Source organism: Orcinus orca, chromosome 8, assembly GCF_937001465.1.
Source record: "Orcinus orca chromosome 8, mOrcOrc1.1, whole genome shotgun sequence".
Taxonomy (NCBI): Eukaryota; Metazoa; Chordata; class Mammalia; order Artiodactyla; family Delphinidae; genus Orcinus; species Orcinus orca.
The window spans coordinates 10,951,409-10,967,845 of record NC_064566.1 but is presented as its reverse complement, the minus strand read 5'-3'; the positions used below and the strand labels follow the sequence as shown (position 1 = coordinate 10,967,845).

The window sequence follows — 16,437 nt, the reverse complement described above, 5'->3', positions numbered from 1 at the left end:
TTAACTCTAAAAAATTAGATCTACCACTTATATCATGTTCCTATAGTTATTTACCCCTCAAAGAATTCTAGATTAGTCAAATTACAGAGAAAATGCACAGCACATCGCTGGTAATTTAGGTTTACTGCCGTTTTTAAAATGTATATAAACTTCTTTAGAATTAAATACATATAACCCATCCCTTTAGCAATCCTCAGGGGGCCTCTGAAACCCTTCTGCATGGATGAAAGTTATACTGCAATATGACCACTGACACCCTAGTTCTGCAGATTAGGTGTGAACATCTCAGGTGTTTACTACTCTTAACCTAACACACTTCGGAAGCTATCAGCTTCAAAGACAGTTAAGCAATTAGAACCTTTTCAAAGGTTCTCAGTAAAGATCAAGACCAAAATCACTTAGTCTCCTTTTCATCTAAGGGCCTCTTGCATATTAACCATGAGGCAACAGAGTTAACATTTCAGTTACTTGTCTTTTAATATGTTACGAACATCCCTGGATTTTTTCCTGGCTAATTTCTAGTTTGCACTGTACCTGCTACATTGTTTCTGAGAGAAAGGGGGATTTATTAAAGCAGAAGACTGTACTGCAATAACCCAGCACTGCAGCTCTGCCACATGAAAGACTAGAGCCAGGAAATGGAAAGCCATCGAGAGCTCAGGCAGTTGCTACCAGCGCTGTCTCTAGGGAGCCACTTGCTTTCTCTCTACCTGCTTTGTGTTTCTTTTTCTGCAGACCAACGTTCACTCTTCAGTACACACGTGGCCAAATGTGGCTGGCTCTAGTTCAAAAGAGCATCAAGAATCTACTACCCTTTCTGAATAATCTCATTTCCCCTAAAGTACAGACACACAAGCACTGCATACTAGGATTCCTATTCCCAGGCCTGACCTTTCTGATCTTGGTGCAAAATTAACTTGTAATCCAATAAGATCTTTTAAAATAAAGTTTCATTTTACCTGGAGTTCAGCTGTCACATAAATGACACCTAACCCCTCCGGTGGAGGAAGAGTGAGGGGAGAAAGGAGAGGAGGAGGGGCTACCCAGGAACCCTAACCTTTTGCAGTCACAGGAGTTCTGATCTATAGAGAGAAGCTGATTGCTAGGGTAATGGGGTAAACAACACCAACTAAAAGAATTTTTTAAATGCATGCTAAAATGTGTATTCTAAAATAGTACTTAAAGATGCATTAAATATAGCTAAGAAGACAAAGAACTTATGACCGGATGGGTCCTTAAAGAGTCTCACACACACCCCCACCCACCCAGCAGCTGAGAAGTTAAATGACCTGCACAAAGCTAGCTCGTAAGGTTCAGTGCCTGAATCAGACCTCCAGGTTCCTGACTACTGAACCAGTAACCGCCTCCATCCTGCCAGAAAAGCTTTCCTTCCTGGAGCACAAATGCTTACAAAGATGGTGGCCTTACCAAGCGGCATAATGGAGAGGTATTTGCCTCGGAACTTGCTGGTGATTTTGATTTCCTGACGCAACGTCCAGCCATTTTTGGACTCAGCGTGGTGTGCAGCCGCAGGGGGATGATGACTCACCTTGAAGAAATCAGTGGTTCAAATTAAAAGGAAGAAAGGAGAAAAAAAGATACTGCCTATTAACTGGTGATAAACACCCCAAATTCACACTTGACATTTTTACACCCATAGCAGTAGATGAATACCAGGGCTTCCAGTGTTGAAGTCCTGAAGGAAAAGAAGGCAGTTTGGGATGACGGGGTCTGGAATTTCTGCAAACGTTAACACCCAGGGGTATCAACCAAAGAAATCATCCCTTTCTTCAAAAAGGAGACGTGTCATAGTCCTGAGGCTCCTTTACCTGCTCACAGAGGGATCGGTACCCATTCTCCTCTAATCGGTCTAGCTCAAAGGTCTCCCCAAGGAGTGGGTTGAACGGCTTGCTGGTACGGAAGACAGTAGTGGAGTAGGAGGACACGGTGAAAGCTGCAACATAACAGAGCTGTTCTAGAGAGTTCTCACACTTTGCAGCTCGGTCTAACAGCTCATGGTATTCCAGATCTTCAGTAAGGCGCTGAAGCATGGATAAGGGCTCATTAAAGTTTACCTGTCAGGAAAAGAGCAGATATAAAAACTCTGTCCGCACATCCAAATGAGACAATTTCTTCCTTTCTTTTTTTTTCTTTTTGCAGTCGGAGGGAGACACATATCAAGATGTCAAGATGATAAAACAAATCACTGGGAAAAGAAGAGGCCTTTGCTCAGTAGAGCAACTCCAAGATCTAGCCTGAAAGCAGCCCATTCTCCTCGGCCAACTGTTCATGTCAATGAGCGGTGAAAATTCCATTTTCATTTATTTCACTAACTAGAAGCACTCTGAGATGGGAACCATGCCTCTTCTGCTTACCACTGCATATCCAAGAGCCACTGATGCCTGGCCCATGAGAAACTGTCATCAAATAGGTACTGAATGAATGAATAAAAGGAGAAATGGACTTCAGCACAAGTATACGCAGAGAAGAAGTTAGGTATTTAACATTTTTGAGGGAGGAAAGAAAGGGTAGTAAATTCTAAGTGCAGTCGTGTCCTGACTAGTGGAAAAAACATTACAGTAGTTAGCTTCCACTCCCAGACTAGACCATTGCTGAGTCTCAGTTCAGTGCTACATCAGGCAAGGATTCTGCTTTCTTCTCTGAGGCTGGACAGTTGTGTTTCTGCAGCTGGAGTATTCATGATGGGGGCTAAGAGAGGGCTCTGAGTGCTTCTACCTTTCAAGTTTTAGAGCCAGCTTAGGGCACTCAGCCACAGGATGAAGCAAGTGTGTGTCTGCGCACCTCTGTCGGGCAGAAGATGTCCATTCGTGCCACAGATATTTATTGAGCCCTCACGTGTGCCAGACCCTATACAACTCAGCAGGTATAGAGAAGTGAACAAAAGAGACATTGTCCCCTCATCCCCCAAAGAATGAGCTTCTAAGTTGACTGTCTGGAATTTATGATGACTTTACTACTTTAAAAACTTACTATAAAAAGAGGTTAGGTTCCCAGGCTAGTCCATAAAGCTTATTTAACCAGCAATACAGCTAAATACGCCTGAATAGCACTAGCCTGAGTTGAGTCCAAAGAAGAGAGGAAGGAAGAAAAAAATGTCCTTTGTATTGAATGGAGCTGACCTAAAGCAAAATTTCAGTTAATAAAACAAACAAAAACAACACTTTTCTTTCCTACAGTCCTACCTCTTTTTATTTTTCTGCATTTTAATCCAACCTTCTACCCCCCAATCTCGGAGTCACATACTACCTTAATGCTTACTGCCCTCCCAATTATGAAACATCTTGTAATTTCCACTATAACAAACTTTGGAAACAAAGTATAAAGGAAAACATCTACTTGAAATACCATCACCCAAAGATAACCACTATTAATAGTTTCATATTTGTTTCTATGCATTTATACATAAAAAAAATACTAGAGCCTGCTTTTTCTGAGAAATATACTAAGCATTTCTCTGTGAAAATTTCCCAAGGGGGAAGTAGGATCTACCCTGCCTCAGCTAAAAACACTGTACCACACTCCAAAGCCATGCTGTCCGCACAGAGAAAAGCACTATGATAAGAAAAATGCACACCGAGGGGAAACGGCTGGACAGAACTCAAATCCTCAAGTGTCTTTTTAAAAGACGGTACTTATTAACTATGCCAACAAAATCTCTCCGTGGCAGAACTGCAGGCAACATGCAGTAACATTTCCATACATTTCGAGGAAAATGAGACAGGTGATGTGCTCCGCTGGTGGCTACAGGACAGATGAGAACCACCTGGGCCTAGAATCAGTATATCCTTACTTAGCCCATCACCGCTTATCACACACACACAGCCCTGCCCCCCAACAGCTGTTCCAGGAACCACAGTTTCTCTGAAAGGGCCAAGCTTTTTATACTGGTCATTTTATCCCTCAGAGGGCTAACAGGGAAACAAACAAATCTGAGAATTTACAGTGGAAAGAAGCAGGGCGTTAGTTATATGGCTGATGGAGAGCTGGGCAGCATAACATGACAGCCCGGAGATTAGCAGCGGCAGGAAGCCATAACTGCTGACAGGCAGGAGGAACAAAGAGCAGCGGTGGTTATTACCGCAGCGCAGAGGCCAAGGCGTGCACAGAAGCTAAAGCCTCAGGGGGGCCTGCAGTGGAAACTAGAGCCACACAGCTGCTGCCAGAGCATTGCCCAAGAGAATGTAGCCGGGGCGGGGAGTGCCCTGGGACTTCTCCCATCCTCCCGCTCCAAACTCCTTTTGGTGCCTTGCACTGGTGGAGCCCAGCCAGAGTCAGCAGGCATGGAAGCCTGAGAAACACAGCCCAGAGGGATCAGCTTTCCTGTGACACAGCACAGAGCAGGGCAAGGGTGAGGACCAGATCCACAGGCCAACAGGTACCGGACTGCACATTCCTTGTAACGATGTCAACAAGGAAATAATGGTAAAGTAGGACAGAGAGGTCACCTGGACTCAGAACCTATCTCTAAGCAGGAACTGCATTTCTGAGGCTGCAATTTCCAGCCTACCTCTCCACCACTTCCTTCAAGGCACTAGGCAAAGAAGCGGGGCTTCTTTTCAGGCCCCTAGTCAACCACTTATTTTATGCTTCTCCAGTGTGCTTACTCATGGCCATTTCCTGTCTGGAGGTCAACATTTTTCTAACAGAAATCCTATGCACTTACATACAAATCTATTTTTTTTCCAAGACTCAGTTAACTAATTACTTTAACATTTGCTGAATGATATATATGTGCCAGGCACTGGCTAAGCATCAAGGATATAAAGACCAGTCTCTGCCCGTGAAGAACAGTCTATGGAGAGAAAGAAACCACTCACTGGTCCATCAGCCCCAAGAGGCTAGGAGAATGCTGTCTGTATGCCGTGCAACCGGCTATGGGCAGAGCCTGCAGCCATGCCCCACTCTCCATTCTTCCCTTCTTCTACAAGTAGTTGAATCCCCAATTTTTAACTAGGTCATGCCACCAAGAACAGAAGTCTTCATTTCTAGTCTCCTCTCCAGCTAGCTGAGGCCATATAACTAAGTTCTGGCCAAAGAGATTGAAGGCAAAATGGTTCATGATATTTCCAAGAAGCACCCTTAAAAGGCAGGACATGCCCTTCTCCTCTTTCCCTCTTCCCGCTGACTGGAATGCGATCCTGGTGGCCCGAGTTGGAGCAGCCACTTAACACCTGGGAATTGGGGCCACAGGCAGCAGAACAACAGGACAGAAAGGAGCCTGGTCACGACAGTGTGGAGTATCGTACCAGCCCTGGACCACCTACTTCTGGACTTTAACGTGATAATGAGTTAAGCTAATATTTGTTGGCCAGCTTTTTCTGTGAAAGGTTATATAGTAAATATTTAGGCTTCAAGGGCCATACGGCCTCCGTCACACCTACTCCGTCACACCTACTCGGCACTGCTGTTCTAGGATGAAAGCAGCCACAGGCAATCTGTGAATGAATGAGCATTTACTGTGTGCCAATAAACTTCACGGACACTGACATGTAAATTGTATATAATTTTCACATCACAAAATATTATCCTCCTTTTGATATTTTTCAACCATTTAAAAACATAAAAACTATGCTTAGCTTGTAGGCTGTACAGATGGCGGCCAGATGTGGCCCCAGGGCCACAGTTTGCTGCCCCCTGGTCTAAACCAACATATTTTGGATTCTTTAAACTGAACCTATACCTGATACACTGATACAACCCCAGGCAGCTAGGCAGTCATTAAACTCTTGGGGAGTGAACCAGCAAGTTAAACCCACTGTCCAGAAATAAAGAGTGGCACTTGTTGGAACACAGGGAAGAGACGGCTCACCCTGACCAGATGCACGGGTGAAGGTCTGCTGAAAGAGACGACACCACAGTCGAATCCTGAAAAAAAGGGTATCAGCCAGGACAAAAGAAAAGTGGCATAGGTGGGTGGGAAGCTGATGAAAGTTCGGGCAGAAAGAGCAGTGTGTGCAAATGCCCTGAGGGGAAAAGAAAAAAGATGCCGGTGAGTCCCTGAAGGTAACTCCCAAAGACCAGAACACTGGGCACGTGTATGGGCGGAGCCTTGTCCTTGGGGAGGAAGTATCAAGCCCACTAAGGGACCGGGACTACTCTCAAAGCAGTAGGAGCTAGTAAAGGACTTTAAGCTAAGGAATGACATGACTACATTTGCAATATTGAAAAGATCCCTTTTGAAAACAGTGTGGACAGATTGGAGGAGGGCATGACAGGAGGCAGGGAGGTCAGTCCAAACACCTCCTTCACCGGGGAGATGGTCCACAGCTTCCTGGTTGGAATGAATTGGTTTTGCTTTGGTCTCCCCAAACCTTTGTATGCACAGTACTTCCCATCATAGAAATGAATGTTTTCTACATGTTTTCATGTCTGTCTCTCGAACTACATGCTTCTTGAAAACAGAAACGATGCTGAATTTTATCTTTGCAGGTCCTCAGCACATCTGGCATAGGAATTTGCTCATAAATAACTGTTACTGAACAAATGCATCTGACTCTAGGTGATCTGGAAACATACCAGATCCCTAGCGAAAATTAAAGCAGCTAGTTTTAAGGGATCGTTTATGACTGTAAGGGTAACAAGGACCGTGCCACAAACTGCCACAGGAGTGGGTGGAGGCTGTCCCGGCCGCACTCCTCTGGCCGGGGCCTGAAAACTGCCACAGGAGTGGGTGGAGGCTGTCCCGGCCGCACTCCTCTGACCGGGGCCTGAAAACTGCCACAGGAGTGGGTGGAGGCTGTCCCGGCCGCACTCCTCTGACCGGGGCCTGAGAGGACTTCCGGGCAGAGCCTGGTTGTGCAAGACCCTCACCGGCATGGGGATCTTGGAGAGTTCTTTTCCGATGCAGTTCTTCATGATGCTCCACAAATTGAGGCTATAGTTTGGCTTGTATGGTATCCTCGTTCTCTTTTCCTTCTTGGTCTCTTCCAGCTGATGCTTGTACTAAGCGCAAAAACAAAGCCATTCAATCACTCACAAAGAACAGAAAACCCAGTATTTATAAGCTTCCCTTCCCCCATGCTTAAAAAAAAACAAAAAAAACCCCAGTACTTTCTGTTTCTCTTAGTACTTTATAAGCAAATCCTTGGGAATGACACCTAAGTCCCCCAGTCTTGGTAATTCCCAAATAAGAGTTACCTGTTCATCAAGGCTGATGTCACTGCTGGCTCCACTGATGTTGCTGCCAGTACGTCTACACAGATGGGAAGCGTATGAGAATTAGCATAAAGATCAGAACTAGAGTTTGGTCCTCACCATGTCTTTACAAAGCAGAATGCTAAGGACACGGGACAAATTTATTGATGAGTGATCAAACGACGACACTTAGAAAGCAGTACGTATGAATAGACATCTCTGGAGAACTTGTTCATGTAAAAAAGCTGACAGTCTTCCACTTACGTAAGGAAAAGAGTCCATATCTTAGTAAACAACTATGACACTTCCACTGAAACATTTCTAACCTTTCCATGGCCAGATATGCTCATTTTGCGGGGGGTGGGAATCAAGAATGACTTACTTGTGGCCCAGATTTTCAGGCATGGTGATGATCTCAGGAGCATCAAAGAACTCATTCTCGTCATCCTCATCACTCACGTCTCCTTTGCCGGAGCAGCACTGACCTGCAAGGAGGAAGCCGCATTTGTTTCCTTGGGCTGCATTTATCAAAACCTGGCACAGCTGGAGCTTTCAAATATTAACCACAAACCTAGTAACAAATGGTAGAAAGCAATGGGGAAGTCACAAGAATAAAGGGCTCGAATTCCATCTCACATGAGTCGCTGATTCTGGAGAATCTGGAGCTCTCTCTATCAGCTGCAGAAAAGCATGTGGCTAGGATCAGACAGGCCGTCCAAGAGCCAAGCCAGCAGCTCACCTTTGCCAGAAGCAGCGCCGCCAGGAGCGTTTGCCGGCAGCACCGTGGCTCCTCGGAAGGCTCTCTCCAGGTGATTGTGCTGCTTTGCCAGCTGCTCCAGGGTCTCTTCCAGGCGGATACGCTGGTCCCTTTCGTACTGCAGGGACTTCTGCCACTTTTTACTGTGGGTCTGGGCTAACACAAGGAAATCTCTGCAGGCCTATATGGAGAAAGAGTCGATATAGGTCACCTCAACTCAGCTAGTCAGAGATTCCCCTCAGGCCTCTGTAAGCCCAGTAAGTAACTTTATTCTGGGAACCTGAACTAGCAAATTAAAATGAAAGGCCTTCCCTGTTATTTCACGGTATCAGGGACAGCCAGCTCCATGACACAATCAAGGTCAACTCCAGAAAAAAATATTGAATGTGGTTGTCATAGTTCTTTCATATTTTCCTGGTCATGAGGACCAAACAACAAATACCAAGTGAGCAACAAACCTAGACAAAGTATTTGTGCAACATCACAAAGGGCAGCTATGTGAACTGCTCCAAAGAAGAAACCTATTGACTAAAAGGTGAGGAAAAGCATGGGATAAGCATGCATTGCTTTCAATACATTCTCAACTAAACTCAAGTCACCTAAAACTGAGGAATTCAGACACTGAGAACAGGGAGTCTGCAGTGAATTAAACCAAATATGGGGAAATTTAATTGGTTTTTATTTTGGTCACTAAGATAACAACTGATCTTAAAAATTAGAAGCCTACCTGATGAATCGAAGAAGAGATCTAGAGACAAAACACAAACCTGACCATATTAGTCCCTTCACTGGCTCCCCATCGACATTAGGACCAAATCCTAACTACTGGTCATGGACATAAATGGCCCTTGTATCCTCCTGTCCAGGCAGCTGGATGCACCCCTGCACCCTGCCATGGAGCCACCCTGAAGTGCTCACCCTTTCTCAGACATGCAGATTTCTTTCAGGCCTGCCCATCGGAGCACGTGCTATTTGCTTGGCCTAGAATGCTCTCCTATCCCCTTTCTCCGCTTGGTCAAGTCCTCTTCATTTCTTTAAGATCTATGGCAAATGTTACCTCTTCTGTGACCGCCCCCCCCCCCAACCCCATCTCTCCTCTACTTTCCACAGCACTTTGCACATATTTCTATTTCACACCATCCACAGCAGGATTGTGACTCTCTCCAGATGGACTTGTGAGCCACCTGAAGACACCGTTTACAGCTTATTCACATACTTATCTCCAGCTCCTAACTGAGCTGCTCTGTACATAGCGAGAGCCTGATGCAGTTTGCTTAATAAATAAAGGAAGGGAGCAATGTAAGCTTAAAAGTCTATACCCTGTTAAAGAGAAACTAATAGGTAAATAGAACATCTACTCCCATGGTTTCAACCTTTGCCTATGGGCTGATGCCTACTAAATCAGTAATTCCAGCTCTGCGCTCAGGGAGCTGCAGACCAGACTATCCAATTGCCTACTCAATGGCTCAGAGTAATCTCAGAATCAGTGGGTCCCATATGAACTCACCATGTTCCCTTTCTGACTCTGCATCTCCATCCCAAGAACAGTTCCAGGGCCCTTCCACCTGCCCAAGCCAGAAAACTAAGAGGGATCCTTGATTCTTAGTTTTCTTCCCTCCCCACATCCAATGATCAAATCCTACTGATTTTTCTTCAGTATTTCTGGACTCTGTACATTTCTTTTGTTCCTCCACACTCAGAAGCAGTATAGAGGACATACTCTGGAATTGTCACAGCTCCATCCTACTATCTAACTACGGAATTTTTAGCAAGTTACTCATCTTCCTCATCTGTAAACAAAGAATGACAACAGTAGCCATCTCAAAAGTTGTTGCTTAACATGTAAGCACTTAGACCAGGCTCACAGTAATCATTCAATAAGGTGTTATCTATTAAGAGTTAAGCCTGCATCAAAATCGGTCTTATCCTCTTCTAATCCACTACTACCAAGCCCATTGGTAGGATCTGCACACAGCCCCCCACCCCCCATACTTAACTCCTCTTCAGCCTTATCTCTAGCTACTTCCTTGCTTGGGTAACAGTCAACTGCAAGTGGTTCCCAGACTCTGGGAGAGAGGGAGGGATCCACACACACCTCACCTGGATCAACTCTCTTCCCTCACTTCCTTTGAAGAACAGGGGTCACAACTCAAAGTTAGCGAGAGAAGATTATATGCCAGGCACTTTACTGAACACTCGACATCCACTATCTAATAAGAGCCTCTCCACACCCTGAGAGCAGCTACTAGGATCATCACCATTTACAGAAAAGGAACTGGGGGCACCGAGGGACTAGGGTACCCCAGGTCACAGAGAGGGGAACTGGGGCAGTTGGACTTCAGGACCCCAAACTCTTTGTTGCCTTTTTTTCATAAGAAGACTCTCTCGGGTCTTTCAGAATTTATCTGGGGGGCTACCTTCTCAGATCCTCCTGGTCTGAGCTAGACAATCCCATGGTACTAGAGCACAGCAGCCTGTGCTCACATCTCTCCTGGCATGCAGCACACTCCATAATGATCTGTTCACTTCTCTGGCCCCTCACTGGACGGTAATCTCCCTGAGGGCAGGGACCACAGCCACATTAGTTTTATATCCCCAGCACAGTGCCTAGAACACAGAAGGTGCGCAATAGGTGTTCACTGCATTAGCAAATGCATACGCTAACGGTGTCAAATGCGCTCCCCTGCTTAGCCTCACTCTGATAATAAGAAAAGCTATATCCTAAGCAAGCAAGCAACTGCGTGAAATGAGTGCATTCTTCCTTTGCTATAACACTGCCTGTTTAGAGATGTGATGTGCTAGCATGTCAGTTTTAAGGCCTTGCCATCATCCCCTAAAAGGTATAAAGGAAATAACACAGGGCTAAAAAATGCATTTCCTGCAGTAACTGGCTATAAAAGGGGCAGAGACAGTGCACCCAGAGAGAACAGAATGAGAACTGACACAAACTCTGGATACCTAGAACTCAGGGAAAAAGAACTGTCACCAGGAACGAAGATAAGCATATTTTCAAGAGAAAAGTCCAAAATAAAGTTCTAGTTTTATGAGACATTTTTAAATCAAGAGGTGTTTTATTTAGCAAATTTTTCCTATCAGAGTAGGAAAAAAATTGTCATGGAGCAGGGTGTTCACCTGACACGGATAAAAGGTTAACAGATGGTTGTGTCCTGAGCTGTTCTATTTCAAAAGTATATTTATTTACTACTGATTAAATGACCTGTATGATTTATGAGGTTTCCCTGATCACAGGAGGACCAGAAAAACAGGCACACAGGCACCAAGAAGTACGAGAGTTTGGAAAGAGAGCACACGACCCAACATCAGAAACACAAGCGCCAGTGCTGGTCTGCAGAATGGTGCTGGGAGACACTGATCTGCCTGCAGTCCTTAAGGGGACAAAATAATTTCTCTCCTCTACTTCGTGGGAGTCGGAGCACTGAAGAGAGTGTTCAACGCTTCAGAAAATGACACGAAAGTAAAAGTTACTACAACTTTCTATTAAGAAACAAAGGGGTTTTAAGTGCAAAAAAACCAAATTTTCCCTTGGTCATAGGAAAAGACCTTCGATCTCTAAGAGCCACGTGAACGCAACTAATTCTAAGCAGATGCCTTATTATCACTCCTCAAACAAGGAAAAATCTGACCCTAGTGAAATAAGTTCATCCCATTTAATTAGACAGGAAAACAACAAAAACAAAACCACCACCTGCACAAGCCCCTTCTCAAAGAGCAGTGTTCTCACGTGCCGTATGAAGCATCCTCTCGTGTTCCTATGCGGAAGCTGACGAACCTGCCGGGTGAGGATCAGTCGCCAGCAGAGGAAAAAGGGCGCTGTTTAAACTGTGCACTCATTCCATACCTATCACCCAGTATCGGACACACGTCACCAACGTCAGTGGCACGTTGGGTTTACCTGGAGCCCTGCACCCAAGCAGCCAAAGTATTCCCTAAAGCAACGACAGCACCCGAGCTAGTCAAAAGGAGGCAGAAGCACTGGCCCCTTCTTTTGAAAAGAAAAGTACCCAAGGTTGAATATTTTGTCTTATCACCCAGAATTACCCCTCAAATCCAAGACTCAAGATGGGACTAACCAGGATTACAAGGTTCTCACTAGTACTTAATCCAGCCCCCACTTACCACACTGTAGGCCAGGGTGCATTAGCAAAGTAGGGGTCAGACTCCAACCAAAATCTCAAAGAACATGGAAGTGGAAAGGGCCCATGAAGACCTTTTAGTTCCAAAAGATTTAGAGAAAAATAGATAGATAGATAGATAGGTAGATAGATAGATAGAACCACAACCCAGAGAGGTGAAGGGACTCAACTAACATCACCATCAGATGCCCTGCTGGTGGCAGACGCAGGGCTGGAGCAGAGTCCTCCTGACCATTCAAGCAGAGCGGGAATGTCATTCCATCTGTGCACCCTGTTCCATTTCATGCAACAAAAAAAATGTAACTCAAATCCCTTGAACGATTAAGCAGGACCTAACGTCCTATGCTTTACCAACTACAATTTTCCAGCATTTGGGAAGAATTACATTTCAAAGAGGGAAAGAAGCCAAAAGCAAGGCAGACATGCGCGCTTACGTTGATCATGGCGTTGGACGTTATCCTGAAGAGCGTGGCCCGCTCGTTGACCTGTTTGATCTTCTCGTTGCTCTCGGCCGGCAGCCGCAGGGACTCCAGCTCACTGAGCGAGCGCTGCAGTGCCGTGCCGTGCTTGGCGATCAGGTCGTTGCATGTGCTCAGGTCCTCCACTTTGCTGGACAGGGTCCGCAGGGTGTTCTGCAGCTCGGTCTTGTCGGTTTGTGAGACGGACTCTTCATCTCCTGACTCATCTGTACGGGCGGAAAGGTGAGTGATAGGACTCCAAGCCCAGGGCTGAGAGTCGGAACCCTACCCACTCTGCCCACAACCAAACTGACACTCTTCAGGCTGTGCGTTCTGACCGACTGAGAGCTCACCATTGCCAGGCGATTCGCCTACAGGTGGTCCACAGCCCACCTGTGTCACAAACAGCTGGGGTACTACTACTTTTTTTTTCCTGGGACAGACAACAATAAGCAATTTTTCTGCTCACGCTTTTTTTCCTTCTAGTTTTACTGACATATAATTGACATATAGCACTGCTACAAGTTTAAGGTGTACAGCATATACACCTTACGTATATTGTGAAATGGTTAAAATAAGTTAACCCATCATCTCATATAGATACAAAAAGAAGGTTTTTTTTCCCTTGTGATGAGACTTTTAGGATCTACTCTCTTAACAACTTCCAAATACACCGAACAGCAGTGTTAGCTACAGTCATCATGTTGCATTTTCATCCCCAGGACTTACTTATCTTATAACTGGAAGCTTGTACCTTTCTTTTTTAATCTGTTTTTTTTTTTTTTTTTGGCGGTGTTGGGTCTTCGTTGCTGTGAGTGGGCTTTCTCTAGTTGCGGCGAGTGGGGGCTACTCTTCGTTGCGGTGCGTGGGCTTCTCGTTGCGGTGGCTTCCCTTGTTGCAGAGCACAGGCTCTAGGCGTGCAGGCTTCAGTAGTTGCAGCACATGGGCTCGGTAGTTGTGGAGCACAGGCTTAGTTGCTCTGCGGCACGTGGGATCTTCCCGGAACAGGGATTGAACCCGTGTCCCCTTCATTGGCAGGCGGATTCTTAGCCACTGCGCCACCAGAGAAGTCCCTGGAAGCCTGTACTTTTTGACCACCCTCCTCCATCCCCTCATGTCCCAACCCTGGGGTTCTTCTTAAAGGTGCAGTCTCTGGCCCCACCCCCAGAAAAACCTTGATTTGGCTGGTGTGAGGCAAGGTCCAGAATAAGCTGTCTGGGTAACTCTGATGCACATTGAGGTTTGCGAACCAGTGACCCAGAGGACAGGATGGAGAAGCTATATGGCTCTTGGGGCTGGGAATGAATTATTGAGCCTTTTAACCCTAGCTTGAGGGTCCCAATCCAGTCACACTGATTATTAGTGCAAATCCACTATCATCTGTTGGGTGATCAGTGGGCCTGTATGACATGGGTTGAGAACTGCAGTCTAGATGCTCTCTGTAAACCATGTCCACATCATCAAAAGACTCATTAACGTATCTTTTCTAAAGGAGAACTCAGGATCTTCAGGATGAGCTCATCTGACACTAAAGCCACCCCTGCACTGAAAGCTGTGCAAGGTGCTCTGTTAAATGACTTTCAAATAATAAGTCAAGCAGAGAGCTGTGTTGTGCCTCTTGCTATCAGTTTTGTCCTTAACACTTTGTAACTGCAAAGTTCTTTTCCAGCAATGTCACTTCCTTTGGGGGAGCTAAAATCAGCACTAAAATCAAAACAAAAGAAACAAGGAAGGACCTGCCCTATCTGTTAGGCAAACAGGCAGGGCCAGAGTCAAAATATAACCTGTTACCCGGAAATTTACAAAGCAGCAAACTTTCCTTTCATTGCTTAAGAGATATTAAACACAGCATGGGAAAGAACAAGGGATAAGAAACACAAGAGATGAACAGAAGTTAGCAGGTGAGCATCTTGGTCAGCTCTAAGTGAACAAGCTCAGAATGACTAAACTATCAACATCTGCAGGGAAATCCTACCATTTTCCTTTAAGAAAAATCAAAACATAATTAGATTGTTCTTTTTAGTGAGACTATGGTAGCAAAATAAAGATTTTTCACAGAAAATGTCACATATAATTATTATTTTTTTAATGCGCCTCAAGCATGAAACAGCTCTGGCCACCAGCCCAGGCACCAAGCTGGGTTGAACAAAGGGCTGGGCACTCCTCTGCCCAGACTGATATAAGAGCAGCACCACCCATCAGGTGTCTCTTTGCCCACTGCCAGGGGGTTTCACATACAATGTTTCTGGCCATCTACGAAGACTGTTGGTTTCAATTCAACCAGAAAAGAGTTAAGTAAGAAGATGTCAGGAGAAAAGAAAAAAGTAAGGACAGATCCAAAGTGTGAGTTGTAATAATCCTGACTGATCTATCAATAAAATAATTATTTCTCAAAATTTTAAGGTAGTCAGTTGGCATTAAGAGCCAAAAGGATAACATATGCTCCTAAGACAGCTTCCCAATCTGAACAACTCTGGCATTTGGGGCCAGCTACCTCTCTGCTGTGGGGCTGCCCTGTGCATCGGCAGGAGGTTCAGCAGCACCTCTGGCCTCTACTCCCTAGAGGCCATTAGCACCACCAATGCTCAGCCTTCGCCAAATGTCCCCTTTGGGGCAGAATTGCCCCCAGCTGAAAAGCAGCACTCCAGGAGAAATTCTGCCTGGTGAGCAGAAGGCTGAGACATCCAGGAGATAGCTGCTAATTAAATGACAATGACAATGAGGGACAAAATAAGATTCGTGCATAAGAGGGGCAAACAGAATGTTCCCCAGACACAATATTCTTTGCTCCCTACCTGATTCTGCCAGCATCTTCACAGCCTTGGCCTTGGCCAGTTCTAGGGCTGTGACCCAGCGCTGCCGCTCTACTTCTGAGCTCGCCTTCAGATGGTAGGTCTGAGCACCCCCATTGGAAATGATGAAGTTGCAGGAGTCCTCCACTGTGATGTTGGCTGTGGCGAGGTTGATGGTACCACGGCAGGTATGTCTCATTTCTGCCTTTGACCTGCAATAACGAGCCAAAGACAAGCTAAGTAGAAAGTTGATGCGTGCTTTATCCTTCATCACATTCCATTTCATAACTCTAAGCCTTTAGAAAATACAGCAGTCTTAGGAACTAGCAAGTTCCAGTATTTCCCTCAAATGGCTCCCTAAAATTCAAAAAACAATCAGTAGGGATTTCCTTTCAGAGCCTATAAGATTTTATTGCTCTGCTGTCCCTCTCACCCTTAGCTTTTAAAGAACAGGCTTCACTGACGGATAACTACATACGGTATTAACCCAACGATTTTAAGAGTACAATTTAGTGAGTTTTGACAAATATATACAATTGTGCTACCACCTCCACAATCAAGATGTAGAACATTTCCGTCACCCCAGAAAGTTCCCTCATGCCCTTTTGCAGTCAGGAATTACCTTTTACTTAGCAAGATATAATTATGAAATAGTGCTTTATAAACTCATGCAACAAAATTCTGTAAAATAATCTTATTCTCTAAGAGAAAGAATAGCTCCATTTTACATGTATTGAACAACCCATTCCCCCAACTATAACTCAGCGCAAATGAAATTCTCATACTACTCTTAACAACTATCTTGCAGAAGTGTAAGGCACCCTTAGACGTTTAGAGTATTAAATACTGACTACAGCTCAAATGATATGAAATAGGAATAACTAGCTTTCTGTGGGAGTAAAGAAAGAATAATCATTAAAGAATCACCAGGTGGTATAATCTTTCTGGAATATATTCTTTCCTAAGGTCCACTGACCTCTATTGGTGGGAACTCCTAAGCCATCCTATTAATAGCTAGGAGAGATTCAGCAAATCTGTTCTCAGAGGACTGGGTATAAAAATTTTCCCCATTTCTACTGACTGACAGTTCTATTAATAGACTAACTTTTGAACTTTACAGC

At 45.0% G+C, this 16,437-nt stretch overlaps 1 protein-coding gene and 1 non-coding gene across 2 annotated transcripts in view; both read right to left on the bottom strand.

Moving 5' to 3' along the window:
- OSBP (oxysterol binding protein) overlaps positions 1 to 16,437 on the bottom strand; it is a 41,081-nt gene that overhangs the window by 18,450 nt on the left and 6,194 nt on the right. Inside the window, exons 2-9 of the mRNA XM_004264162.2 lie at positions 15,320 to 15,528; positions 12,501 to 12,751; positions 7,895 to 8,093; positions 7,538 to 7,640; positions 7,159 to 7,213; positions 6,832 to 6,963; positions 1,830 to 2,075; positions 1,429 to 1,549 (exon numbers count right to left, since the gene is read on the bottom strand). Of these exons, the coding sequence (XP_004264210.1) occupies positions 1,429 to 1,549; positions 1,830 to 2,075; positions 6,832 to 6,963; positions 7,159 to 7,213; positions 7,538 to 7,640; positions 7,895 to 8,093; positions 12,501 to 12,751; positions 15,320 to 15,528 (1,316 nt within the window). The remainder of the gene's footprint in view (positions 1 to 1,428; positions 1,550 to 1,829; positions 2,076 to 6,831; positions 6,964 to 7,158; positions 7,214 to 7,537; positions 7,641 to 7,894; positions 8,094 to 12,500; positions 12,752 to 15,319; positions 15,529 to 16,437) is intronic.
- Positions 14,611 to 14,752, bottom strand: LOC117199077 (small nucleolar RNA SNORA48). Its single transcript, XR_004480271.1, has one exon. It is a non-coding gene; the product is annotated as a small nucleolar RNA SNORA48 (small nucleolar RNA).